This window comes from Balaenoptera musculus, chromosome 3 (assembly GCF_009873245.2).
Source record: "Balaenoptera musculus isolate JJ_BM4_2016_0621 chromosome 3, mBalMus1.pri.v3, whole genome shotgun sequence".
Taxonomy (NCBI): Eukaryota; Metazoa; Chordata; class Mammalia; order Artiodactyla; family Balaenopteridae; genus Balaenoptera; species Balaenoptera musculus.
In genome coordinates, this window is record NC_045787.1 from 162,231,015 (window position 1) to 162,255,825 (window position 24,811).

Sequence of the window (24,811 nt, forward strand, 5' to 3'; positions counted from 1 at the left end):
AGAAAGACTACAAAAAGGTAGAAAACAGCTCGGCACGCTAGACTACCACACGCGTGGACACTTTCACCACCAGGAGAAGGGAAGCCCCGAGGGGTAAGGAGGGGGAGTCGGCAAGCCACCCCAAAAGCTGTAGCACACGGAGCACACAAAATAGTGATTTTTATACAATAGATCAGGTTTTTTTTTTTTTTTCTTTTTTTCGCTTTTTGCCATAAACATCTATCTCACAGGTTGAAAACACTGAGAAAACCGGAACAGATAAGGCCATGATGGTTGGAAAAAAACCCAACAAGTTACCGACTCCGCTCAGGCGGCGCTCACAAATCGCACAATAGTCATGTGGAGGGCGGGGATCGCACGCATGGAGGAGAAGCACGGTCTCCAGGGAGAGTAGGAGCATAGAGATTCCATTACAAACCAGCGGCGAGGAGGGCCCAGGATCTGAGCGAGCGGAGCACCCAGCCCTGGCTGGGGCAGGCATGGGCACTTCCGGGCCCGCTGCCTGCAGCAGGTCCCTCCGGGCTTGGCGCCCGGTCCAGCCTGCTGCTCTTTGGAAGCTGGAGGTGGTGCCCCTTCTGCCCTCCCCCTATCCAGGCCGGGCAGTGCCCCCCTCTAGGGATGCGGGGCAAGGGAGGGCCCAGCTCTGGAGATGCGACACCCACAGCTTTAATTGCACTTATACCAAGGAGTGGGAAGCGGTGGGGTTGCTGGGGGAGGGATCCCGGGGCTGCTGCTGACAGTGGCGGGTCCCCAGGTGATGCCCACCTGCGCCCACCCGGGGCTCAGGGCTGGGCCTAGGACAGGCTGTGCAAAGCCAGCGAGCTGAATAAGTTAACAGTTCCGCGAGGGAGGGGGCCTGCCTGCCTGCCCCCTGGGGGGGTGGGGGTGGGGCTGGGGGAGGGAGATGCTGCAGCCTTTGGGGCCAAGGGGCCAAGCTGGCTGCCCCAGGGGGCACCTGGGCACGTCGGCGGGTTCCTTAAGGCACGTCTTTTGTGTCAGAGTTTGCAGCTGCGGCTCCGCCCGGCCCTGTGATTGTGCCCGCCCCATCCGGGGCAGGGACCCCCTTACCTTCCCTGTCTCGGAGGCCCCCTCCCGGCCCCGGCCGAGGCTGGAGCGGTGACAGCGAAGCCACAGAAGCTGTGAGGGACCCTGGCGAGGAGGGGCAGCAGGGTAGGGCGGGCGGGGCGGGGCGGGGCGGGGGGTGGTGTGGGGGGATGGGGGAGGCCACGGGCTTAGCTGGAGGGCAGCGCCTGCACGAAGAGGCCGCGTGCGTCTGTCCGCGCCAGCTTGGCCGGTGGCTCCAGAGCCTCGGGGCCCAGCGCGGGCGACTCGCCACCGGCCGCGAGCGAGATGTCCTGCGGCAGCTCGTCCTCGCTTTCCTCCTCCTCTTCCTCCTCCTCGTCTGGGGTACACGGACCAGGCCTGGCTCAGCGCGGGGCGGCGGCGCCACCAGGCCGCCACATGGCGCCCCAGCCGCCGCCTCCTCCACCCCAGCCTCGCTGTACGCCGCCCCCTGGACTCTGGCCCTGGGTAGGGGCACGCTTTACCTACCTTTGTCCGGGTCCAGGGGGTTCAGCGAGGTGGCCAGGTTGGCGAACTGGAAGGAGGGGAGAGGAGAAGGAATGAGGGTCCTGCCTAGGGGCACCCCGCCCGTGCCCTCAGCGGACCCGCCGTGCGCACCTCGCCCATGACGGCAATGGGGGTCTCGCCCTTGGCCTGGGCCACGCGATGCTCGATCAGGTAGTACATGTACTCATCGTAGAGCAGCCGTATGAGATGGAAGGAGCCGAAGCTGGCGGCGCTGCGCAGAGTCAGGTCCCGGATCACCATGGAGCTGGGGGAGGCGACAGAGAGGAAATCCTCAGGCCGGGACCCGCCCCGCGCCCCTCTTCCCTGCCGTAAGGACCCCAGGCCTGAGCAAGCCCAGCTACTACCGCCCGACCCTGCACAGGCTTCCCGGTCAGAGAAGGTAGGCGTCCCTCAGAGAGGGAGGAGGGCCCTAGCCCCGCCCACCACCAGCAGGACCCTCGACTTCCTAAAAAGCACCCGAGTCCCCCAGGGGGTGGGGCTTTCTCTGGTCCAGCCAGAGAGGGTGGGGCTGGGGCCCTCATCCAGCCCCACCCTCCTCGAAGAGGCGGGGCCTTCATTGGTCCCATTTTGGCCTAATCCCAAAGCAAAGGAGCCTTCTCTGGGTCCGGCCCTGGTGGGAGGAACGTCCTCCCGCCCAGCCCCTTCCCCGTCCGCATCCCGCCCAGCCAGCGCGCACCTGTAGAAGGACCACTTGAGGAGGAAAAGCTTAGCGGCCTTGGGAAAGCCGGCGCTGCCCTGGTAGGGCTTAAGCACTTGGCTCACGACGCCGTCCAGCCAGGCCGCCCACTGCTCCAGTGAGTTCTGCTGCTGCAGAGTCACTTTGAAGTCCTGCTCCAGCCGCTGCACCACGCGGTCCTCGCAGCGGCATACCCACGAGGCCTGCTCCTGGGACACAGTGGGCGGGTGCCCGGGGCTCAGCCGCCGCCCCGGGCCGGAGCCGCCGGGCCGCCCCGCGCTCGCCTGACCCGTCCACGCTCACCTGCACGTTGGCGAAGTCCACGCGGTTGAGATCGCTCAGCATCTGGTTGATCTGCGCGGTGTTCTGCAGCACAGCGCGCGCCGCCTGCGCCAGGTGGTTGAGCGACGTGTAGCGCCGCAGGGTCTGCGCGAAGGCACCGGCCGCTGCCACCTGTGGGGCCCAGGGCTTGTGGCTTCCGCGGAACCCACCCGGCGCAGTCCCCTGCCCCACCCAATGCGACCTCTCTGAGCCTGTTTCTTTCTCCTAAAAGGGAGGAATGGGGCTTCCCTGGTGGCGCAGTGGTTGAGAGTCTGCCTGCCAATGCAGGGAACACGGGTTCGAGCCCTGGTCTGGGAGGATCCCACGTGCCACGGAGCAACTGGGCCCCTGAGCCACAATTACTGAGCCTGTGCATCTGGAGCCTGTGCTCCGCAACAAGAGAGGCCGCGATAGTGAGAGGCCCGCGCACCGCGATGAAGAGTGGCCCCCGCTTGCCGCAACTAGAGAAAGCCCTCGCACAGAAACGAAGACCCAACGCAGCCATAAATAAATAAATTAATTAATTAATTTAAAAAAAAAAGTTAGGAGCTAAATAAAAATTAAAAAAAAAAAAAAAGGGAGGAATGTACCTTGTTGCTTTCTTTGGGAGATCAAAGGGTCAGGGCTTTCAAACTTTGGGCGACCACCCACCCAAAGAATGCCTCCAAAAAACTCAGTGTATTATATCTGAACAGCATTATTATTTTTCATCAAAGGACACAAGTAAATCTCGGAGGGCACTGCCCAGAAAGGGCACTGCTTCCATAACCTTTGGTTTCATTTTGTTTGTATTATTCCCTTGAACGTCAGGCTCCGGGAGGGCCGGAGTTTTGTGCATCTTGGTCATTGCTGTGCTCCCAGCACTCAGAACCATGCCGAGCACACAGCAGGTGCTCAATAAATGCATGTGGAATAAACGAATGAATACATAAGTCTTGCCCGTTCTGAAGGGCTCCCCTGGGATCCAGCTTCTACTCTCTCCACAGGCCCCCAACCCCAGCCCTGTGTCCAGCGTACCCAGGGGTCATTCTTCAGACATCCCTTTCTGTTTAGCTGTCCTGTTGGCATTTTGAGGACTTTGAAAACAAACTTTTTTTTGCTCAAGAGCAAGCACACCCCATCTAATTCCTCACATCTTGGTAGTTAGTGAATGTGCAGCATTGACGAAGAGGGCTATTCTGTTTCCTTATAGACGTTTTTGTTTTTGGTTTTTTTGTTGTTTTTTTTAAGATTTTGTCTCTTTCTGAACACCTAAAGCACTTTCTGTTGAAGCTCTCTGAAGAGAACTACTTCAAGTGTGCATTTGGTTTTTATTTTTTTAAGACGCTGTGTTGCATACAAAAACACCACACACAGGTTGTGTTTCAGAAGTGGGCTCCTGAGGAAGCTGGTTTGTCAAGACAACGGCCAAAGCTCACTCTGAGGGGACAGAAACGGGGACAAATCTTACCGCCTCTGTTAGGCAGAGGAGACCGAGGCCCCCAGCCGCCCCCAGCCGGGAGGGAGGCCCCGCGCTGTGGGCCAAGCTGGCCCCTCAGACCCCCTCACGCCCTCACCTTCACCCGCAGCATCTCCTCGGGTATGTTCACCATGGCGTGGGTGAGCCAGCTCTCCAGGCTCTTGGCAAAGTTCCGGATCGCTTGGGTCAAGGCACCTGTGGGCGGTAGGGGGGCTGGTCAGGACTCAGGGGTGGGGTGGGGTGCGGGGACCGGGCGGCCGTGCACTTACTGGGGATGGGCCGCAGCACATCGGGGATGAGGATCTCCACCAGGCCCTGGTACAGCACGTTGTCACAGTGCTTGGTCCACTGGAGCACGGGCTCGAACTTGGAGAGGAGCACCAGGCTGGCCTTGGGCAGCCGCTTCTCGGCCTCATCATGCCTGTGGGCACCCACCCCACCCGGGGGTCACGAGGACATTCCACGGTCCTGTACCCAGGGTCAGAAGGGCACAGCACCCTCACCCCACCCTGGGGTCAGGCAGGTACTCTCTGTCTCTGGAAGACCCCCGGGGTCAGGCTGACACAGACCCCACTGCCCCCAGGGTCAGACAGGGATCTTAACACCCTGCACATTGGGGCACAGGCATCTACCCACCGCAGGGAGGAAATGGCTTGGTGGGGCACGCCATCCCAAACACCGAGCATCAGACCGGTACCAATGTACACTCTGGAGGTGGGCTCCGAAGGCCGTGTGCACCCCACAAACTGCAGGGGTAGAGAGGAGCCCCCACTCCTGCATGAAGTCTGAGGTCTGCCCACCCCAGCCTTGGGGGCTGACTCACATGGTACCCAACCTCCTCCCTTCCTCCCCCCTCCCCCAAAGGCACTCACACAGCCAGCGGCGGTGCCTCGCTGGGCTGGCTCAGGTTGTACCTCCAGAAGGTTTTCCACAGCGTCTCCACCAGGGTGAACTGCAGGTTCACCATGACATCGACGATGGCCTGTTGGGGAGGCTGGATGCTCAAGGGGGCTGAGCGGCAGCGTGGCCCTCCCTCGCCCCTGCCCACTGCCCAGATGCCCTACCTCACAGTGTTCCCGGTACAGGACCTGGAAGGCCTTGATGTCCCCAGGCCCGATGCCTTCGGGCAGCACTTTGCCCTGGAGGTCGAGCTCTGAGAAGTCAGGGAGGCTCCTCGAGGCATCTGGGGGCAGAGGAGACACCGTGAGCCCCTTCATCCCCCAGCTGCCTGCCCCCTCGAGCCTCATCCTGGGATCCTATTAAGTTGGCACCACTTTGCTACCAAGCAGAAGTTCCCCCATGTGCAGTGGGGGCGAAGAGGTTCCGGGAGGGCAAGTGAACCATCTGCACACTCTCCGGGGGCCACATACCCTGCCCTGGGCCCACCCCAGAGTCCAGGGAGCCCTCACCCAGAAACTGCTGGTACTGCTGGACCTGGGCGCTGATGTCCGACAGCCCAGTGGCCTGCTGTGGCCCCACGGCCACACCGTTGGTCATGCCCTCCATCTTCTGGATGGGTTTGAGCCTGGAGAAGGGATAGGCAGGGGACTGGAGTGGGGACGGGCTGCCATGCCTTTCCCTGCCCGCCAGCACCGGGCCAGCCCTGCCCTCCTACCTCTGTTTTTGCGAGAAGGGTTGGCCCCGCATGGCCATGTGCTGCTGGTCCTCCATCAGCCGCAGCAGGGGTGAGCTGGCCTTGATGCGCAGGCCATAGTAGTGGTACTTGGAGTTGCCCCTGGGAGGGAGGCAGAGGATGAGGGCTGGGCTGGGGGTGGTCACCGATCGTCCACCAGGAGCTTCACATCACACCTGCCTCCTCTCTGCTAGGGGGCCGAACAGAGCCCAGGGGGTGAGACCCATATCTCCACAGAGCTGGGGGTGCTGGGCTGGGGAAGCCACAGGGACTATGGGTGCCAGGAGAGGCCCCCAACTGCAGACTGAGCTCTGTGAAGACAGGGCCAGAGTCAGGGGCAGGCACTTAGCAGGTATTTGCTGCCTGCTAGTCATAACAATTTGCCAGGCACTGTTCTGAGCACTTAGCATATTCGAATCCACGTGTTCCTCATCCCTACCCTGTGAAGGGTACTCCTAGCATCCTAGATTGACAGCTGAGGAAACTGAGGCACAGAGACATGCAGTACTTTGCCCAAGGTTCTGCACGTACACATGCATGAATGCACGAATGAGGTGATGTCTAAGGCCTAAGCTGGGAGCTGGAACCAGCAGAAGAGCGGGGCTCAGCCTGGAGAGGTGTGGGGGATCGCAAAGGAGAGGCAGGGAAGAGCGGGTTCATGGGAGGGCTCCTTGCTCCTTCCTACATGGATTCACTGACTCATAGGCCCTGATTAAGCACTGACTGTGTGTAGCCCCTGCACTCTCAAGGGACGTGCATTTCAGCATTGGAAGACAGATCAGAAAGGAGAAGTAACATAAAAGGCATGTTGGATGGTGCTCAGTGCTAAGGAGGATAAAGTAAGGGGGGTGGATGTCAAGGAGGTGAGGGAAGGCTGAAGTTTTAGTTAAGGGGGTCAGGGGACGTTTGAGTCAGGAGATGGAGAAAGGTACGTGAGGCAGAAGGCACAGCAGTGCAAAGGCCCTGAGGTAGGAGCATGCAAGTGTCAGAGGAGCTGTGAAGAGGTCAGTGGGGCTGGAGTGGAGTGAGTGAGGGGACAAGGGGAGCTGAGGACCTCGATAACTTAGGGTGAGGTTGGGCCTTGTGGCTGCTAGGGACTGTCAGGGGCAGGTGGTCCCACCTGGTGCCGAGACGTCGGGTGCGCAGGCCCATGAAGACAGAGCGGATGAGCTTGCCGAAGGAGGCGGCGTTGACAGGCTCCAGCTTCTGCTCCTGGCAGTGCAGCAGGTAGTGGCAGTAGAGGGTGCTCCGAGGCAGGCTCACGCCCTCGGCTGTCTCATAGTTGTCCAGGAGCCACTGGACCTGGGGCCCGAGGAGGGGTGGAAGAATGCTAAGAATTGCTTCCATTTCTCAAGTGCTCGTTGCTAAGTGCTCTCTATATTTATTTCTGATTGTGATCCTGACAACCACACTGGAGAGGGTGTCATATCACAATCTCCCATGGGAACTAAATCCAGTGGAACTCTCTAGAACTGCACTGTCCAAATCAGTCACCACCAGCCACATAGGGCTGTTAAATTAATTTACACTGAATGGAAAAAGCCAATGTCAAAAGGTCATGTAAAGTATGAGTCCATTCATAGAACATCCTCGGAATGACAACATTAGAGAAATGGGGAACAGATTCGTGATTGCCGGGGGTTAGCGATGTTGGGAGGGAGGAGGGCAAGGGTGACTAAAAAGGGTTAGCAGGAGGGGTTTGTGGTGACGGAACAGTTCTGCATTTTGATTGTGATAGTGGTTTCCCAAACCTACCCATGTGATAAAAAGACACAGAAGTAGACACCCTCACATTGTACCAATGTCAGTTTCCTAGCTAGATCCTGTACTACAGTTACGTAAAATGTAATTAGTGGGGTAACCTGGGTGAAGGGTCCACAGAGATCTCTGTACTATTTTGCAGCTTCTGTGACTATAATTCTTTCAAAATAGTTTTTTAAAAAAACAACTCAGTTCCTGGGACCTTGAAACTCACATTTCAAGTGCTCAATAGCCTCATGTGGCCAGAGGCCTCTGCACTAAGCAGCACAGAGAGAAAATATTTATCACTGGAGGATGTTCTATCGGACGTCACTGGTCTAGCGAAGCATGTTTTCAGGACCCATTAGGGAGTCATGAAATCAGTTATGTGGATTATGACCAGCATTAAAATATTAGACTTAGAAGCCAGGCTGCTTGGGTGCGTGAGGGAGGTCCTGTCTTCTGAGAAACCTTCTGTCTTGGTTATGGGGTCCACAATGGGTTGCCATGGGAGAGGGCGACAGTTAAAAATGAGGGGAAGGGACTTCCCTGGTGGCGCAGTGGTTAAGAATCTGCCTGCCAATGGAGGCGACATGGGTTCTATCCCTGGTCCGGGAAGATCCCACATGCCGTGGAGCAGCTAAGCCCATGTGCCACAACTACTGAAGCCCGCCCGCCTACAGCCCATGCTCCGCAATGAGAGAAGCCACCGCAATGAGAAGCCCGCGCACCGCAACGAAGAGTAGCCCCCGCTCACTGCACCTAGAGAAAGCCCATGCACAGCAATGAAGACCCAAAGCAGCCAAAAATAAATGAATGAATCAAAAAAACCAAAAAACAAAAACAAAACGAGGGGAAGCCATCGCTCCAGATGCCAAGCTCCAAGAGGACGGGGACCACCCCAGGACAACCCACCTACAGTCACAGAGCTGGTGAGGGGCCCAGTAAGGATTAGGATCTAGGGCTGCTCCACAGGGCCCCGCTGGCAGAGGAAGGTTATCTCGCTGCCTTCGGGATGGACACAGAACCTTGCTCGGGGCAGCTCCTTGCATGGTGGTGCCTGCATCTCCCTCCCCTTGCTATCTATCCGCCATCACCGGTTACTATCAGAGTAGATGACACTTCTTGGGTAATAGCTCCAAGAGCGTCATGCATATTAGCTGAGGCCCAGAGAGGCTGAGTAACTTGTCTGAGGCCACACAGCGAGGATTCAATCCCAGGCCATCTTCACCTGAGCACCCTGACAGCAGGCTACCCAGGCTCCTGCTGACGGTGGCCAGCAACCACCATCCACCACCCACCGCTTCCACCCAGGGTCCCCCTCCCACCCCCCCTCCCCTGGGGCCTGGGTTGGCACTTACAGTGGCTGGTGAGGCACGGGTGGTGTGGGAGTAGGACTGGCTGGCACTGCCCAGCATGTAGCCGCCTTGGATCACGTAGGTGCCCGCTCCGCTGCCACTGCTGCTGCCACTGCCACCGCCCCCGCCACCGCCTCCCCCGCCGCCACTGCCGCCGCTGCTGCTGTTGCTGGCCCCACTCCCACTGCTGGTGGAGCTGGCGACGACCTGGCTGCCGGACACGTACATGGGCACAGAGCCACTGCTGGCCACCGCCTGGGAGGTGGCAGGTGTGCTGACCTGGGCAGCCGTGCCCGCGGCCTCGTAGTAGCTGGTGCCTGCCGTCTGCGTGTACAGTGGCGTCTCGGGGTAGGGGTAGGTGCTGGAGCGGCTGCGAAAGAAGTAGAGGGAGGCAGTCAGGGGACAAGAGCTGGGTGGCACAGGGGCATGACTGAGGGGGGCCTGCAGCGGGGGGAGAAGGAGAGCGGGAAGCAACAGCCCCGGGCATCACCCCAGGTGCAGGATGGGCAAATTTTCGCTTAATCCTCAAAGCGGCCCCCTGACTTGGGAGTCCCTACTTCAGATGGGAGGAAGTGGAACTGGAAGTGCTAAGTAACTTGCAATAGGCTACACACTTCAGTCAATCATAAAAAGAACTACTGAGGGAATTCCCTGGTGGTCCAGCGGTTAGGACTCACGTTCTCACTGCCAGGGGCCCAGGTTCAATCTCTGGTCAGGGAACTAAAATACCACAAACCACGCAATGTAGCCGGAAAAAAAAAAAAAAAAAGAACTATTGAGTGCCTGCTGTATGCTGGGCACTGTTCTAGGTATGCTGGACCCAACAGTGGATGAGAGAGAAAAGGTCCCCCCAGGGGTGTTAATGCCTTGGCGAGGGAGCCAGAGGAGAAGCCAAGTACAAAGGTAAATTGAGGGCACTTCGGAAGCTGGTACACACCAAGGTACATGAGGCAGGAAGAGGGTGCTGGAGAAGCGGGGGCTCTACTTCTAAATCCAGCAGCCGTCACCCTGAGGGGCTGGTCAGCAATGACTATCGGGGCACAGATGTGTTTCCCTTTGACCCAGAAACCCACCCCACCCCGGAGAGTTCTCCAGCTATCCCAGGATCTGCATCAGGTCACACGAGCTCAAGGCTGCAAATCGTAGCAAGAGAGTAAAAATGACTGGGCGGGGGGTGTCCATCTTTAGTGGGATGTCAAGTTAAAAGGTGATGGAATCCTACACAGGGGTGAGAGAGGAGGAAGAAGGTCTTGGGGTCCTGCCAAAGAACAAGCTCCAGAACATTCGGTTAGGTGAACAAAAGAGGCAGGGAAGGGTGCAGAGAGTGGGAAGAAGGGGGAGATTACATGGCATTTCGTATCTATATCTGCCGTCTGTGAGGGTGGAGGGCCCGTGGACTGGGGGCAGGCACTTCACCAAACGTGGCTGGACACAGTTTTGATTTTTGAGCCCTCTCAATGCATTAGTGATTTAAAAACATAAGTTAAATTTTTAGAATCCAGAAAGGGAGGGAGGCCCGTCAGGAGTGGCCTGGCTCAGAAGGTGCTGAAGGATGCAGCGGAGGGAGTCGTGGGGGCCTCTGGGGGCAGCAAGGAGAGGGACTGGGGTGCGGGATGTGATCACTTGACGTGCGTAGCATTGCCCATCAGACACCAGGATGCAGCTCTTGATCACTGTGCCCTGGTTCGCATCAGTCCACATCTACTGCACAAGTGACACCAAGAGTGCGTGACCTGAGCAGGGACTGGTAAGTGCCCATGCCCCCCTCAGCAGGAGCCAAAACCAGCCCAGCACCCTACACGCAACACGTGCTCCCAGAAAACATTGCTTTGGTAACTGTTTGCTGAATGACTGAATAAATGAATGTGTGTATCTCTGGACACAAGCTGGACAGGGCCAGGGACGGAGGCCCAAGGGCTGTGGCTTTGGTCAGCGTGGGGACCTGGACCAGCAAAGGGCTGGGAACGTGGTAATGACCCACTATGAGGGAGAGACAAGATACAGTGTCCTCAAAAACTTCACATAGCAGAAGAATCTGATGGCAACAATGGACTCCGTGTGATCAAACACATAATCACAGAAGGAAGAATTGAACCAGAAGCAAAAGACAGACCAGGACTTCCCTGGTGGCGCAGTGGTTAAGAATACGCCTGCCAATGCAGGGGACACGGGTTCGAGCCCTGGTCCGGGAAGATCCCACATGTCACGGAGCAACTAAGCCCTTGCGCCACAGCTACTGAGCCTGCGCTCTAGAGCCCGCGAGCCACAACTACTGAGCCTGCATGCCACAACTACTGAGCCTGCATGCCACAACTACTGAAGCCCGTGCGCCTAGAGCCCATGCTCCGCAACAAGAGAAGCCACCGCAGTAAGCCCGTGCACCACAACGAGGAATAGCCCCTGCGCACCGCAACTAGAAAGCCCGCGTGCAGCAACGAAGACCCAATGCAGCCAAAAATAAGTAAATAAATAATTTTGTTAAAAAAAAAAAAAAAAAGGAAGCAAAAGACAGACCAGGAGAGGCAGAAGAGCCCCTGGGGGCCCTCGGGAGCCTGGCTCCTCTTTGGAATGTCCTCTGCGGTCCCTGCCAGCTCTGATCAACTGCACAGGTAAGAGAAACTGGCAGCACTGGAAATAAATCAACAGAACTATGAGGCAGCTGGATGCCGTAGAGCACGACTCAGGTGCCAGGGTCACACCCTTTGGGGTCAGTCACAGCATCAGGACCCAGAGACCAAGTCATTCCATGAGCTAATCCACCCCCGGTGTCATGCCCACAAGGACAGGTGGCAGGGACGTAAGAAAAAAATCAGGCAAATACAAAAAAAGCCAAATGAAGCTTCCAAAAACTGAAACAACAACTAGAGACTATAAGCCCTGGAATTGTTCCCATGGAGAAGGGGAGATCCTTCTCCATGGTAATATGCATGGAGCATCCCCAGCAAGGAGCCAGAGCCGGGGTTAAGGCAGGCCTGGGGCTGACAGCTGCCTGATGTGGCACATGCTGACGCTGAGCTGTGCGCAGCACCAGTGAGTGGAAGTCACCTACGTGTTGGCTGGGTGGGGATTGGCTATGTCATTCATGCTGCGGCTGTATGCTGGAGTATCACACAGCGGTTAAAGAGGGTGACTGGGACCCACGTGGTCAAAGAGCTTCAAGCTACATGGCAGGGGAAGAGATAGGGGACAGAACACGCTGCCTCTATTTCTGAGTAAAGAAAGGGGGTAATTTCTATTCTCAGAGTATCTCTGGGAGGAAACAAAGAAATGGGCCACAGCATCCCCTCTGGGGCAGGGTTGGGGGTCAGGAGTGAAGGAAACTTTTTTTTCACAGTTTAACATTCCCTATTCCTTAGAAAATTTTATCTTATAAAATTAAAAAAAAATTTGTTTTCCATTTTTGTTTTCTGTTTTTTTTGCATAGAACCAGACCAACCTGATTCCAAAGCTCTTATGCTTTGCTGGGATGCCTTTCCCAACTTGCCAGGGTCCCCTCTGCTTTACCGCCACTTGAGGCCTTGAAGGCTGGCTGGTCCGCTGGGGGCTGGGGGGCCGCAAGCCCCGGGGGGTCCTGAGCAGACCCATGCCCCTCCTCCTGTCCCTTCCCCCCGTCCCCTCCCCACTCACATGGCGCTGGCCGTGTAGCTGGCATCACTGCCCTCCACATACTGCACTTGGCTGGAGTACACATGTGGGACTGGCACCTGCTGGAGCTGCTGCACCTGGCACAGGAGGAAGGGTACACAGAGGGTCAGGGGTGGCCCAGCTCCTCGCCTCTGCTCCTAAAAGTCTGGCAGCTCCCCAGCTGGAAGGCTGCACTTCTGGGCTCTCTGAATACCCTGGGCGGGGCCAGGGCTGGGAATCAGGCACAGCTGTGGCAGGAGAAGCCAGGACTCTCTGCTTGGGCTGGGGACAGTAAAGGTAGGGCCTGAGGTGCGTAGAGGGGACCTCAGACGGGGTCCTACCGTGGGTGTGAAAGTTGAAACCCAGGGGCAGAGCCAAGTCCTGGTACAAGGCTGTCACTAAAGCCGGAGCCTGGAACTACAGACATGGCTTCAGGGTTGGAGCCTGCATCAGGGACGGACCCCCGTCTACAGGGGCGGGGCCTAAAACCTTGAACCGGATGCTAGGGGCGGAGCCGGGGCCAGGGGTGGGGCCCTGTTTGTGGGCCAGAATCTGGAACTACTGACAAAGTCTTAGGGGCGGGGCCTGAGTTCCCCACCCCATCCCCCACCCCAATCTGTAGTGGCAGAGCCTGGGACCTGGAGCCCGATTTAGGGGGGATCAGAGGCGGGTCCCCAGACTGGCTGGGTGGAGGTGGGGTCTACAGGGCCTGCGGGGCCGGGCGCGGGCCGGGGCCGGCGGATCCCGCCCCCGCCCGCCCCTTGCACCCCGCCCATGCGTCCGCCACCTACTTTGAGGGCCGTGGCGGCCGTGCCGAACACTAGCACTTGGGGGACTCTCTGGATCCTGACCCTCTGGTCGGGGCTGGCTCGGGCCGGGAGCCCGGGCAGTGGCTCGAGGACCACTTTCTGCTGCGGCAGGAGCAGGTGCGGGGGCAGCACGCCCACCAGCTCCACCCACTGCTCGGCGCCCGGCTCGTAACGGGGCGGCGGCAGCTCGGGCCTGCCTAGCTGCGGGGCCTCCCCGCTGCACGCTGGCGGTTCCGGGGCCAGCACGCCCGACCCGGGCCCAGGCGTGGGCGGCCGGGGCGGCGGCTCCGGTGGCGGCGTGGGCCGGGGCTCTTGCTGCTCTGCCTTCCTAGCGGGAAACTGACTGCCTGAGCTCTGGAGGACAAACAGAGACACTGGGGGGTCACCGGGGGCGGCCGCGGGTGGGGCTCCAGGCCTCCACCGCCCACGAGGCTGCTGAGCTCACTCAGCAACCCGACCAGAAGATCCCCACCCCGTGTGACGGAAGGGAGAACCCAGATCTCTCTAAGCAAAACCTGGGCCTTAAACTGCCAGGTGCCGGGAAAGAGTAAGGCTCCAGGACTGGGTCCGCAGCCCAAGGCCAGAGGTGGAGCCCAGGATGGGGCTGCGGTTCTGAAGGCTCCAGCTGCCTCCCCACCTACCCACCCACATCCCCCCAGGGGAGCTCCACTCCCTCCCTGCGGCCTGAGGGGCCTGCACCCCTCCCCAGCTCAGCCCAGGCCCGGCCCCAGTTTGCCCAGAGGTAGGTGGGGGAGACACACACCTCTTGAGCCACGTGGACCGGCTGGAGCCCTTGCACTGTGAGCTGCTGCACGGGGCCAGCTTTGGGCACTTGTGGAGTGGCCTGGACCACGGACCTCTGGGGAAGGAAAGGCAAGTCAGACTATGGTAACGATGGCGATGATGGCTGCCCACCTGCCCCTAAGCACCACCCCCTGCCCACGTGAACTCATGTAAGCCTCACAGCAGCCCCGTAAGGAAAGACGCCACCTTTCTCCAGCTTTTCACTGCTGGCCCTGCACCAAGTGCCTTCCAGGTTCATTACCAGGTTGCCTCTGGGCGCCATGTTACAGGTGTGGAACCCAGGCTCAACAAGGTGAGGCTGATGGGAAGTAGCACTGAGCTGAACTTGGGACCGACTGAGGGGTTCCCTGCTGTCTACCCCCACTCCCTACATGGGTTATCCCACACGTCCATGATACTGGCTGTCCTTACTTCCATGCTATGGAGGGGATGCCGGCATCACCCTCAGGGCACAGAGTGAGGGACAGAGGCTGGGAGGCGGGAAGCTGCTGAGTGATGGGGCCGGGACTTGAACCCAGGCCTAGAGGTTCAGAGGGGCTGTGGTGCCAGGCAGGAGAGTATCTATGAATCCTTCAGGGTGGGGTTTCTGCTTTCCTCCAGGGAAAGGGTCTATGGCTTTCATCTGGTTCTCCGAGGGATTGGGAACCTCCCAACCTGAGCGGTAACGACCAGATGGCAGACAGCCCTTGCCTCTTAACCTGCTCTGGCCGCCGTGGCTGGCAGCTCAGAGTGAGGCCTCCTCCAGAAGACTGGGCATGGTTTTGGAGGCTGAGGCCTCTCCCTGAGCCCCTTAGGGGCGAGCCAGGACTTGGCCTTGGGGTTTCCTCCAGGCAAATGGGCCCAGAGAGGCCAAGGCTGTTTCTCGAAGCTGTTTCCAGTGCCTGTTCAGTGTTAGGTGCTTTCCACGAGGACACGCTTCATCCTCACGGCAGCCCCAACCACCCTGCTCCCAGGCCCTCGGGGAGAAGCCGTTATTTAGGTGAGAACGCGGAGTCTGGAGAGAAGCAGAGGTGCTTGCCAAAGGCCTAGGTGGCAGGCTGGGGCTGGACCCCCATCTGCTTGTCTCTCACAGGCCTTCCCCGCTGCAACTCCCACTGACAACTGAAGGAGGATGCAGAGGCCGCCTGGCCAGCACCCTCGCCCCTGCCACTGCCCGCCTTTGCCTGGCACCTCTTGGGTGACGGGGACACTCTGCTGGACGCCGTGGACTTGCAGCTGCTGAGGCACCGTGCCCGTGGGGGCCCCAGCCGTCTTGCTGGAGGAGCTATTGGTCTGCACTGGCGACCGCTGCAATGGAAGGAGACACGGTGTGTGTGTGGAGCAGCCGGGGCCTGACAAAACCCTGCTCGAAAGGGCTGTCCAGAGAGCTATTAGGGGAGGGCAGCAGCCAGAGGGGACGTATCCAACCACCTAAGCTGGTAACCATCCTTTGCATCCAAATGCCTGGTCCCCACCACAGCCCCAGTCATCCCAGATGCAAGGCTCAGGGTTCAGAGCCATCTTCCCCAGGGAAGAGGGCTGGGACTCTAGCCTCAGCTCATGGGCCACCTGCTGCCTCCATCATCAGATGGGCTGCAGCCCTGAAGTGAGAAAGGATAGGTGAGGGCACCCCTGCTTTCCAGATGAGCTGCTGATGCACAGATGGGAAGGGACGTGTACAGGGCCACATAGTTGTGAGTGGTGGCACCAGGTGCTGACCCCAGGTGGGCTGGCTGCAGAGCCCGATAGCTCTGGGCCGTGCTGTGTCACAGGGGGTATCATTAACTGTTTTACACATTTCTAACTCTGGGCTCAGTAGGCTCTGAGGGCCTTTCCAGAGTCCCCAGGACTGAATGGCTGAGCCAGGGATCTGACCTTGAGCTCCGATTGCTGACACCCACGCTCCCCGCCACCCACGGCTCGCCTGCCTCCACACCCTCACTGGTGTTCAGGGGTCCCTGCATTCCACTCTGTGGTCAGAGGAGGAACCTCTACCCACCCTGTCAAGGGAAGAGGGGCCCACTTTGCCTCCTGGGATGCAGTGCCCTGCGCTGGAGCTTCAAGGCCCATCTCGACTCAGGGGAGAAGCTGCCTCCTCCTCCCGGAGCCGGGCTCAGCTCAGAGCCAGCAGGGCTAGGATCTGGCGGCCGAGCCACCCCACCCAGGGTCAACGAGGACTTGGGAGGAGTGAGTCCTGACTCCTCCGGGGAGAGGGGTGGGGAGGGTGGCCAAAGGGGCCGCCACCTACCTCAGGAGGTGAGTGCACCTGCTGCGTGCCATGCACCGTCAGGGAGACCTGGCCGCTCTTGCCGCCCGGGACTGTGCTCTGCACCACCAGACGCTGTGTGGGGAGAGCCTGGAGCCGAGGGGAGAAGGACCACAGCTCCTGACAACGGCCTGTGTGTTTTTAAGGAGCACCTGTGCCGTGCCAGGCGCCGTTCTAGGGCTGCATGCCTGCTAGCTCACAGACTCGCCCTGACAGTCGTGATGCTGCAGTCGCTCCCCCACTTCACACAGGTTTAGGACAGCGAAAGGACTTGCCCGAGATCCTGGAGCCCACGTGCAGCAGAGCTGGAGTTTGTGTCCAGGGAGCCTGGCTCCACAGGGCACATGAAATGTGCCCTCACCCTTGAAACCCGACAGGACTCTGTCCCGGCCCACACTGGACGCCGGCACCCGGTGTGTAGCCTTCCAGGCGGCAGACCGCCATGCACTCACGCCCCTGTGCTGGCTACGGGTTCTTGGCTCTTAATCGGCTTTGGCGTCTCTGCTTTGGGGCACTGGGGCTGGACCCACCAGCCGCGTGCCTTACTGTCAATCCTCAGGTCTCTCTGTTAAGATGACTCCTGCAGCTCTTCCTTCCCCAGTGGGCCCTGACTGACACGGCCTCACCGGCTGGAGGCAGCAGGTAAGGCAGCCCCTGGATAGGCCCCACAGCCTCGGTGCTGGTGAGGGTAGATAAGAGCAGGCCACGGGGTGGGTTCCGCACCCTGGGGGGGCTCTGAGGGCGGGGGCTGGATGCGGGGCGCTTACCTGTTGGGGCACCGGGATGTTGGTGAGCTGGAGGGGTGACACGTGGCCCGGCTTGGCCTGCACGCTCGTCTGGACCAGCAGCCGCTGTGGGGGAAGGAGGAAGGACCTGAGCCGCGCTGGCTTCCCCGGGGAGGCCCGGCCCGGGGTGGGGAGGGGGGGGGATTTGTTGGGGCGGCAGCAGTGAACATCTTGATAAGAACAGGTGAGCAGATGGTTCGGGCAACAGGACCAGGCGGGAAGCAAGGTACCCACGGCCACAGCCTCGCTGCCCCCCTCAGGTGCCCTCTCTACACACCCCTGGGGGAGGGGTGTGTGTCCTACCTGCTGGGTGCCCTGCACCTGCTGCACCACCTGAGTGGGGACTCCGGTCTGGCTGGCCGTGGAGCCCGGGCTGGTCTCTGACACAGTCTCGCTGGCCCGCATGGCACCTTCTGTAGGGAAAGGTCACCAGGTCAGCTCTGCCTGCTGCCACTGCCCCCACCCTGAGCCTGAGCCCGCTGGGATGCGACGATGCAGCCTGAAGCCAGCTCTGGGTGGGGCTAGGCTCTCCAAGAATCCTGCCTGGCCCCTGGTCAGCCCCAACACTGCCCATTGGGGTGGGCTGGGGGCCCCAAGGGCCTATAATCCCTAACACCCAGAAGCAGCCCCCCTCCTCACCCCTACCCTCACTGTCCCGAAGTCAGACCAGAAGCGGTGACTGAGAAGCCATGATGCAGCGGAGGCTCGGAGGGAGGGACCCCTCTGCCCAACAGGCAGGACTGTGGACCGTGACTGACCCCGCCCCCCCCAGGTCCCACAGCCTTGCAAGGCGTCGGGGCCACCTTCCTTGAAATGACCCCTGGCTTCCCAGGGATGGAAGCTGGTCAGAGAAGTCGCCCCAGAAGGTCTCACGGGCCTGCGGCCAAACACTCCCTCCCTCTCCACCTTCCCTGCTTCCCGGTCCTCACTGGGGTGGGGCGGGGGGGGGCAGAGGGCTTGGAGCTGGGCAGGCGGGTACTCACGCTGACAGGCAGCCAAGAAGAGGCAATCATAGAACATGGTGCCCACCTGCCCCACCGCCCCGTCTGTCCCGGGGAGCCTGCCCAGCACTCCTCGCCCACCTCTTGGGGAACAGCAGGCTGTGCGGGCGGCTTTATACCTGCAACCTTGGGGAGCTAATCCCCCCAGTGGATGCAGAGTTCCTGGCTGTCCTCTTGGGATAAACACACTTCCCTCCCAGCGGGCAGAGCCTGAGTGGGGCCTTCGCGGGGCTGGGGCCACTCTGTGGGGTCAGGAGAGAGGCTGGTACCCAGAAATGTTATCAGGAAGGCTCGGGTCGAGTTTCATGCACATCTCGCTAAGTGATTAACAGGGGAGCTGGGGGGGAGGGAGGGGCGTGGAGCACGAGTGTCCCTGAGAGGCACTGGTTGGGAGACCCTCACCCCAGCTGGGACACAATCCGCCCCACCCCCTCTGTGTCGCCTGGTTGCTCCCAGCAGTTTCAGTTGTGGGGTAGGGCTGGGGGCACACATGCGCCTGCCCTTCCTCCAATGTGCTGCCAGAAGGAGCCAAGGTCCCAGTCCCATCCCCTGGGAGCCCTCTGGTGGGATTGGAGGGCAGTGGGCAAGGAATAATACAAGTAACTATAGCACTTCCGGTGCCCCAGGCACTGCAGTAGGGTCTTCCCGGGCAGCTGGAAATGGAAAGAACTTTTATTACCTCTGTTTTTAGAGAGGGCAACAGAGACCGGAAGAGAGGAAGTAAGCTGTCCGAGGTCGCCCAGCCAGGAACTGGCAGACCAGAACACAGGCTCGTGTCTGTGCCCACATGAATGTCACACCATGTGTGGAACCCAGAGTCAAGGGTCAGGCCCAGGCTGAGGGCCCAAAGGCAGTGGTGTGCAGACTCAGGCATGCGGGTACCAGAGGACAGTGAGCCGGGGGCCTATGGGGACACCACAAGGTCCAGAGCATCCCTTTGGGGCTCAGCTTCCAAAGCGGGGAGCTGGGCCTCAGCTGCTGTGGGGAGACATGGAGAAGGGCCTGGCCGGGACAGAAAGGTCACCCCAGGTAGAAGCAAGGACCTCAGGGGCCAAGTCTGGGGCAGAGCACATGAATGTATACATGTTGGGTGTGGGGGAGTGGTAGCCAGATGTGGGGCGGACAGTGGAACCGCAGGCCTGCTTGGCCAGCTGCCTCTGCAACCAATTCCAGGGGGCACCGATTCCTATGTTTTGCTGGAATTGTCCCTTGCATCTATTGTACTTAGGCTTCCCTGAATGGTAAAAGAGGAGGCCCTCACTGAGCTGGCCCGCTGGGAGGAACCTGAGAAAGCCCCAAGTCACGTGAGGGGCCCGGCACACCTGGGTGTCCATGAGGCACAGGAAGCCAGGCACAGCCCAAGGGATAGTGCCTGACAGGGGAGGCCCGTGGCAGGTTTAGCCTGGCTCAGGGTGGGCAGCGAATGGGGGGCTGGCCCCAGCCACCTCCTAGGCCCCGGTGCTTTGATGAAAGTGCCAAGGCTGATCCTTAAGCGGGACCCTGAGCAGTTGGAGGCCTGGGGACTTGCTGAGATCAAGCATCTGCCTGGGACAGGGAAGCCCTGGGAAGCAGTGTTGGCCATCTCCTGCCTCTGGGGTAGCCCTCAAGGCCGGAATCCCCATCTTTGCCAGGCCAGGAGGGCATGCCGGGCAGGTGAGTTTCCAGAGTCTACTCTTTGGACAAGGGGCTTCCTGTGTGTGAGCCCCTGTCTGCCTGTAGCCAGGGCAGGCTCCCTACCATTGTGTGTGTGTGTGTGTGTGTGTGTGTGTGTGTGTGTGTGTTTATGTGTGCATAGGGGGTCACTGAGTCCGCGAGCATCTGCATCTGTCTGCAAACTCCATTCTGGGCATGTGCACCAGACCAGAGAGGGCCCCGCTGTCTCAAGTCTCCAGTCAGGAAGCGGCAGCTGATTTCCTGTCCCTCAATCTGATGAGTGTCTCTTCCTCCCTGGGCCTTGCACTTCCTCACTGAGACCTACTCATGCCTCAAATGTCACGAGCTACTTGGGGGAAGACAGAGGGAAACCTGAGAGGCTCGACTCCAAGCTGGGTCCCAGTTCACCACGGACAACAGATGGGGCAGTCATGGCCCTCTCCCTCCTGATCCTTTGCTCCCATCCTGCCGATGATTTCAGTCAAAGGTTCTTTGGGGGGGCCTGTGGACTCCTGCTGCCCCCAGCGTCCTGAGTCCCTTGTCTGCCCTGACCTCGGTTTCCCCATCTATGCTTGGGGACACTGACAAACACCCTCCATGTCCCTCTCCTGGACACAAGTCTTGCTGGACTCCCAAGGACTGCAAGTCAGAAGCAGGGAGGAGAGGCTGGACATGGTCCCTCCTGCAGCCCAGCCCTATCCCCTTCCACAGGCTCACTTTCACTTTCCTAGGGACAGCTGGCGGGACCCACAATGCCCTCCTTCCACCCGGGTTTCGGGTGAGAGTCCGGTTGCCTCTGAGGCCAGGGATTTATGGATCTAGAGGACTGTTCCTAAGCCGGGACATTGGAGCTTCCTTCCCATCACCTCCAAAGTCACCTTAGGGCAGAGCTTGCAAGGATCGGGTTAGTTGTGCTGCTCCTGGCTGGCTTCCAGCCTAGGCTCCAGGTCTGCGTCCAGGGCCCCTCCCTGCCTCCTCCCTGCCACCCCCTGGGTCCCTGCTCAGCTCAGATTGCTTCTGGCTCTGGAGGAACCCCAGGCACCTTGCTGCAGCCTTTGCTGGTGTCAGTTACACCCCCACCTCCACCCCTAGGACTGGCTCACGTGGCCCAAAGGCCACCCTTAGATAAAAGGGACACTAAAACTGGGAGAGGGTTATGGAGGAACCCTAGGAAATCACGGCAAGGGGATGGGGGCGGGGTGAACAGAGCAGCACAAGTTCAGTGACAGGGCGCAACCCAACCTCCTCTTAGAACAAATCAAGGAAGCGTTGCCCAGTAAGCCTTCCGGGGACAGGCTTGCTCCTGGCAGAACTGGGAGCAGAAGGGAAATGAAATTCCCCAGGACCACTGTGAAAGACAATTAAGCCACTGCCTGACCAAAGAAGGGAGGCTAAGATTCACGCCAACAGCCATTCACGCCAACACTGCAACCCGTCCACACTGAGTGCCCCACAGCAAGATGGGGGGACCAGGGGAGGAGGGAAACAAAGGCTTTGACCTGTAGGCACCAGGGACTCCCTGGGGGAGTGCTGGGAGGAGCTGGAGAAGACAAGGGGAAGAGAGGAGGTAGGCTGGGACTTGGGGTGTTCTGGGGTCTGGAGATGTGCATCCATTCCAGACCCTTGTTCTGGGGACCCTGGACACCTGAAGCAGCAAAAGCCAGCACTCAGGAGGTTCAGGGCCAATAAGATGCCCTGTAGGCTATGAAAAGTCCTCCAGCAGTGACAGACAAGCCCTCCTACCTGCTCTTGGCTGCCCAGGGGCTGATGGGGTATGAGGGCTGAGCTGGGTCAGGCCAGCATTCACAAGGGATGAAGCACCAGAAGGTCTGGGATGGGAGCGCTCCCGGCAGAGGGCAAGGTGAGTGCAAAGGCCCAGAGGCGAACTAAGCCTGGAAGGTTTGAGGAGCCACAGGAACACCAGCGGGGCTGAAGCAGGTATGCTAGGGGGCAGGTTAGTACCAGGTAGGGCTGGGTGGCCAGCAGGCCTTGAAGGCCAGAGTCAGGAGGTTGGACACTTGTCAGCAGGGGCACGGGGAGTGTGGAGCTTTTTAAGCCCCTTCCTGTGAGCCACAGGGGGCCAGGTCTCCTAGGGCCAAGAAAGGCCAGGCCAAGGCTTCTCAGAGAGTGCCCCCAGGGCCACCTGCCTTGGAATAATCTGGGTTGAGCTGGGACATGATGGGACCTAATCAACAGCTGGCAAGAGGCTCCCTCTGGTCGCCGTGGGGGGAGGACCGTGAAGGGTATGAGCAGAGGCTGGACCGGGGTAGGGGGCCGTGGAGGTGGGAGAGGGGAGGGTTCTGGCTGCATTGAGGAGGTGGAGCCAAGAGATCTTGCTTGCTCAAGGGTGGGTAACACAGGGGACTTCCTTGGCGGTCCAGTGGTTAAGACCCTGCGCTCCCACTGCAGGGGCAAGGGTTCGATCCCCGGTCAGGGAACTAAGATCCCACGTGCCGCATGGTGTGGCCAGAAAAAAAAAAAAAGGATGGGTAAGACAGGAATCAAGGCCGACCCAGACCTGGGGGTGATATTTACTAGGACAAGGAAGTCTCAGTGGAGGCCAGATTTGAAGAAGGAAGAAAATCCAGACTTCTATTTGGCCATGCTGGTTTGAGAGGTCCCTTTGTTGGCTCACAGGTAGCTAGGGCTCAGGGCTGAGGCCCAGGATGCAGACCTCAATGTGGCACTGCCAGCATAAGAGGTGGCGTCGGAAGCTGAGATGCTGGACAAGGCCACCACGAAGGGAGAATCACTGGAGCACAGAGGAGGCCTCAGACCTGATGAGGTCATTGCTGACAAAGTCAGGGAGATGAGGAGGAAGGAGGGAGGTGGGCAGAGACCAGGGCAGGAGGGCATCTCTGGGAGGAGGGGGACCAGTGTGTCAGGCGCTACCCAGAGGCCAAGGAAGAGAAGCACAGAGAGTGACCAGTGGATCGACCAGATAGGGGCCACGGGTGACCCTGCGTAGGACTATGGGGAGGGAAGGTGCAGGTGGCTGAGGTGAGGGAGAAGAGACTGAGGAAGGGAGGATGAATTGAGGAGGGAGAAGAGACTGAGGAAGGGAGGATGAATCCTTTGAGGAATTCTAACCTAAAGGGAAGAGAATCGGGCAGCAGCTGAAGGGGGTGCAGGGCCTGGGGGGCCCGGTTAAAATGGGAGCTGTTGCATCTTTTCATGCAGGTGGAAAAGATCAGCAAGAGAGGGACCAAGTGAAGAGGCCGGGGTGGCAGAAGCAAGTCTTGGAGGGGGCAGCCTGGAACGGGCAGGGGCCGATTCACCCTTCCAGAAGCCAGAAAGCAGAGCTGGTGGTGCAGATGGAGCCCGGGTGCTGGGAGGCTGGCTGGGTGGGAGAAGGGGTCCTTCTTGTCATGTGATGATGCCTTGTCCCCAGTGAGGTCAGTAGCAGGGTCAGGGGTCAAGAGCACAGAGTGAGAGGGAGGTGACAGAGGTGAGAGACGGGGGAGTGGGTTTCTCGGACAGTGAGGCGTATGCTGGCTGGGAAATGTATCAGGATCCCTGTGCAGCGCCAAGAACCCCCTGGAGATCTGTGGCCCGGTGACCCTGGCCACGTCCTTGGCCTGGCCTCGCTCTGCACTCAGCTGACTCTCGCGTGCCATCCCTCCACACCAGTCTGTGTGTTAAAGAGTCACTGTCCTGAGCCCCTGCGTGCCCCACCCCCTGGCCCTCCCTGGGGACCCCGACACAGCCAGGAGCCTCCAGGATGCTGTCGGGTCCCAGCTGCTTCTGTCCTGGTCCTATGGGGCCATGTCAACTGCCACAAATTTTGACTCTTTATTGTCCTATGGTCCTAAACGCAGTCTTGACCTGCTCCTTCCGCAGCCTGCCAGGATGCCCTTAGGATCCCCACCACTTCCTTGTCCACTCTGGGAGGACCAGGGCCAGCCTCAACATGAGGTTTCGCTGCACCCTCCCCTCTACGCAGAGCACGTCAGAAACCACTAACGACGCCGAGCCCTGTTCGGAGCTCCCCATTCTCCCTTAGGGGAGAGACTGCCTGTCGTGACCCTGTGCTCCCACTTCCCTCTGCTCAGCCCATCCCCATTCTAGAATAAGCGGGCATGGGGAAGATGCTCTAGGCAGGAACCATGGGTGCCATGACCTGGTTCATTTGCTCCACAGCCTCAAGGGGCGGCCACAGTGACAAACAGGAGCCCTTGGCCACATCACATGCTCACGAACTCGCCCAGCCAAGAGCCCCGCTTGGCCTGAGGCTTGCCAAAAAATGAAATGGGAGGGGAGGGGAAGTGGTCCCTCCAGGCCGCCCAGCGGACCTCCCTGAACTGCCACAGGGAGCACCTCACACGCAGCCCCTGAGCGCTCGAAGCTGCTACGATCCCTTTACGGATGATGGCTGTGCGCTCACCCTCCATCTCCAGCAGGCGTTTGCAAATTAACTCCACTGCCCAATCCTTTCTTCAAGTGACACCTTACTTGAGGATAGAGACAGAAACAGCTCTAAGAGCTGCCCCGGTGGGGAGGAGTTTGGGGGCACAGAGGCCTCCCTGCTTGGTCTGACTACTCCTTCCCCAGAGGCGCCCCCCAGATCCCACCGGGGAACCCCAGAGAGTTTAAAAGCTGCCCTCCTGGTAACAGGCATAATAAGTGACAATGGGAGGCCGCCAGGGTGCCCCCACATCCAGGATGCTAGGCTCCCCAAAACTCCCTTTGGGGTTGTTCACTGAGCGCCCTGGCTCTGAGCACGTGTCCACTTACCGGAGACGGTGACCACGATGTACTGCTGGGACGCCGGGGATGGGGCGGGTGTGCCGGCCGGCTGCGAGGGCGTGGGGGTGGCCGGGAGCTCTGTCACGTACTGCTTCTGGCCGCCCGGTGGCTGTGCCTGAGGCTGCGGACTCTGCAGCTCGGTGACATACTGGGGCTGGGGGGTGGCGGTGGTGGCGGGGGGCTGGGGGGGCTGGGGTGCTGCTGAGGGTGGTGGTGGCGGTGGCTGGGGCTGGGCCTGTGGAGGGGCCTGTGGCGGCTGGGATGGTTGCGGGGCTGCCTGTAGCTCAGTAACGTACGCCTGTGTTGCCATGCCAACGGTGGGGAAAATGATAATAAATAAGGCTTTTCTTTTTTTTTTTCTTTTTTT

The 24,811-nt window shown here is 59.7% G+C and overlaps 1 protein-coding gene across 3 annotated transcripts; it reads right to left on the reverse strand.

Annotated features, from left to right (window-relative positions):
• Positions 1 to 1,178: 1,178 nt before the first annotated feature.
• Positions 1,179 to 24,811, reverse strand: RFX1 (regulatory factor X1). 3 transcript variants are annotated; one of them, XM_036848906.1, is made up of 20 exons: positions 24,433 to 24,811; positions 17,348 to 17,457; positions 17,027 to 17,110; positions 16,242 to 16,349; positions 15,185 to 15,301; positions 13,974 to 14,069; positions 12,405 to 12,499; positions 8,781 to 9,147; positions 6,800 to 6,981; positions 5,662 to 5,781; positions 5,456 to 5,571; positions 5,111 to 5,229; positions 4,961 to 5,028; positions 4,316 to 4,467; positions 4,144 to 4,241; positions 2,570 to 2,719; positions 2,267 to 2,475; positions 1,681 to 1,834; positions 1,552 to 1,597; positions 1,179 to 1,402 (listed from the first exon to the last, which is right to left on the reverse strand). In XM_036848906.1, exons 1-20 carry the CDS (start codon positions 24,752 to 24,754, stop codon positions 1,233 to 1,235), a joined length of 2,883 nt encoding a protein of 960 aa, XP_036704801.1. In that variant the 5' UTR covers positions 24,755 to 24,811; the 3' UTR covers positions 1,179 to 1,232. The 3 variants fall into 3 exon arrangements, with proteins under 3 accessions (XP_036704801.1, XP_036704800.1, XP_036704802.1); XM_036848905.1 differs by having other exon boundaries at positions 4,919 to 5,028; XM_036848907.1 differs by lacking the exon at positions 15,185 to 15,301 and having other exon boundaries at positions 4,919 to 5,028.

What these genes read in the sequence shown, in the direction of transcription:
- RFX1 (XM_036848905.1), bottom strand. Translation starts at nt 24,754, where the DNA reads ATGGCAACACAGGCGTACGTTACTGAGCTACAGGCAGCCCCGCAACCA. An exon ending in CATCGTGGTCACCGTCTCCG is followed by an intron (nt 17,458 to 24,432) that starts GTAAGTGGACAC and finishes CTTTCCCTACAG; the next exon opens with AAGGTGCCATGCGGGCCAGC. An exon ending in CTCAAGTGGTCCTTCTACAG is followed by an intron (nt 1,835 to 2,266) that starts GTGCGCGCTGGC and finishes CGCCTCCCCCAG; the next exon opens with CTCCATGGTGATCCGGGACC.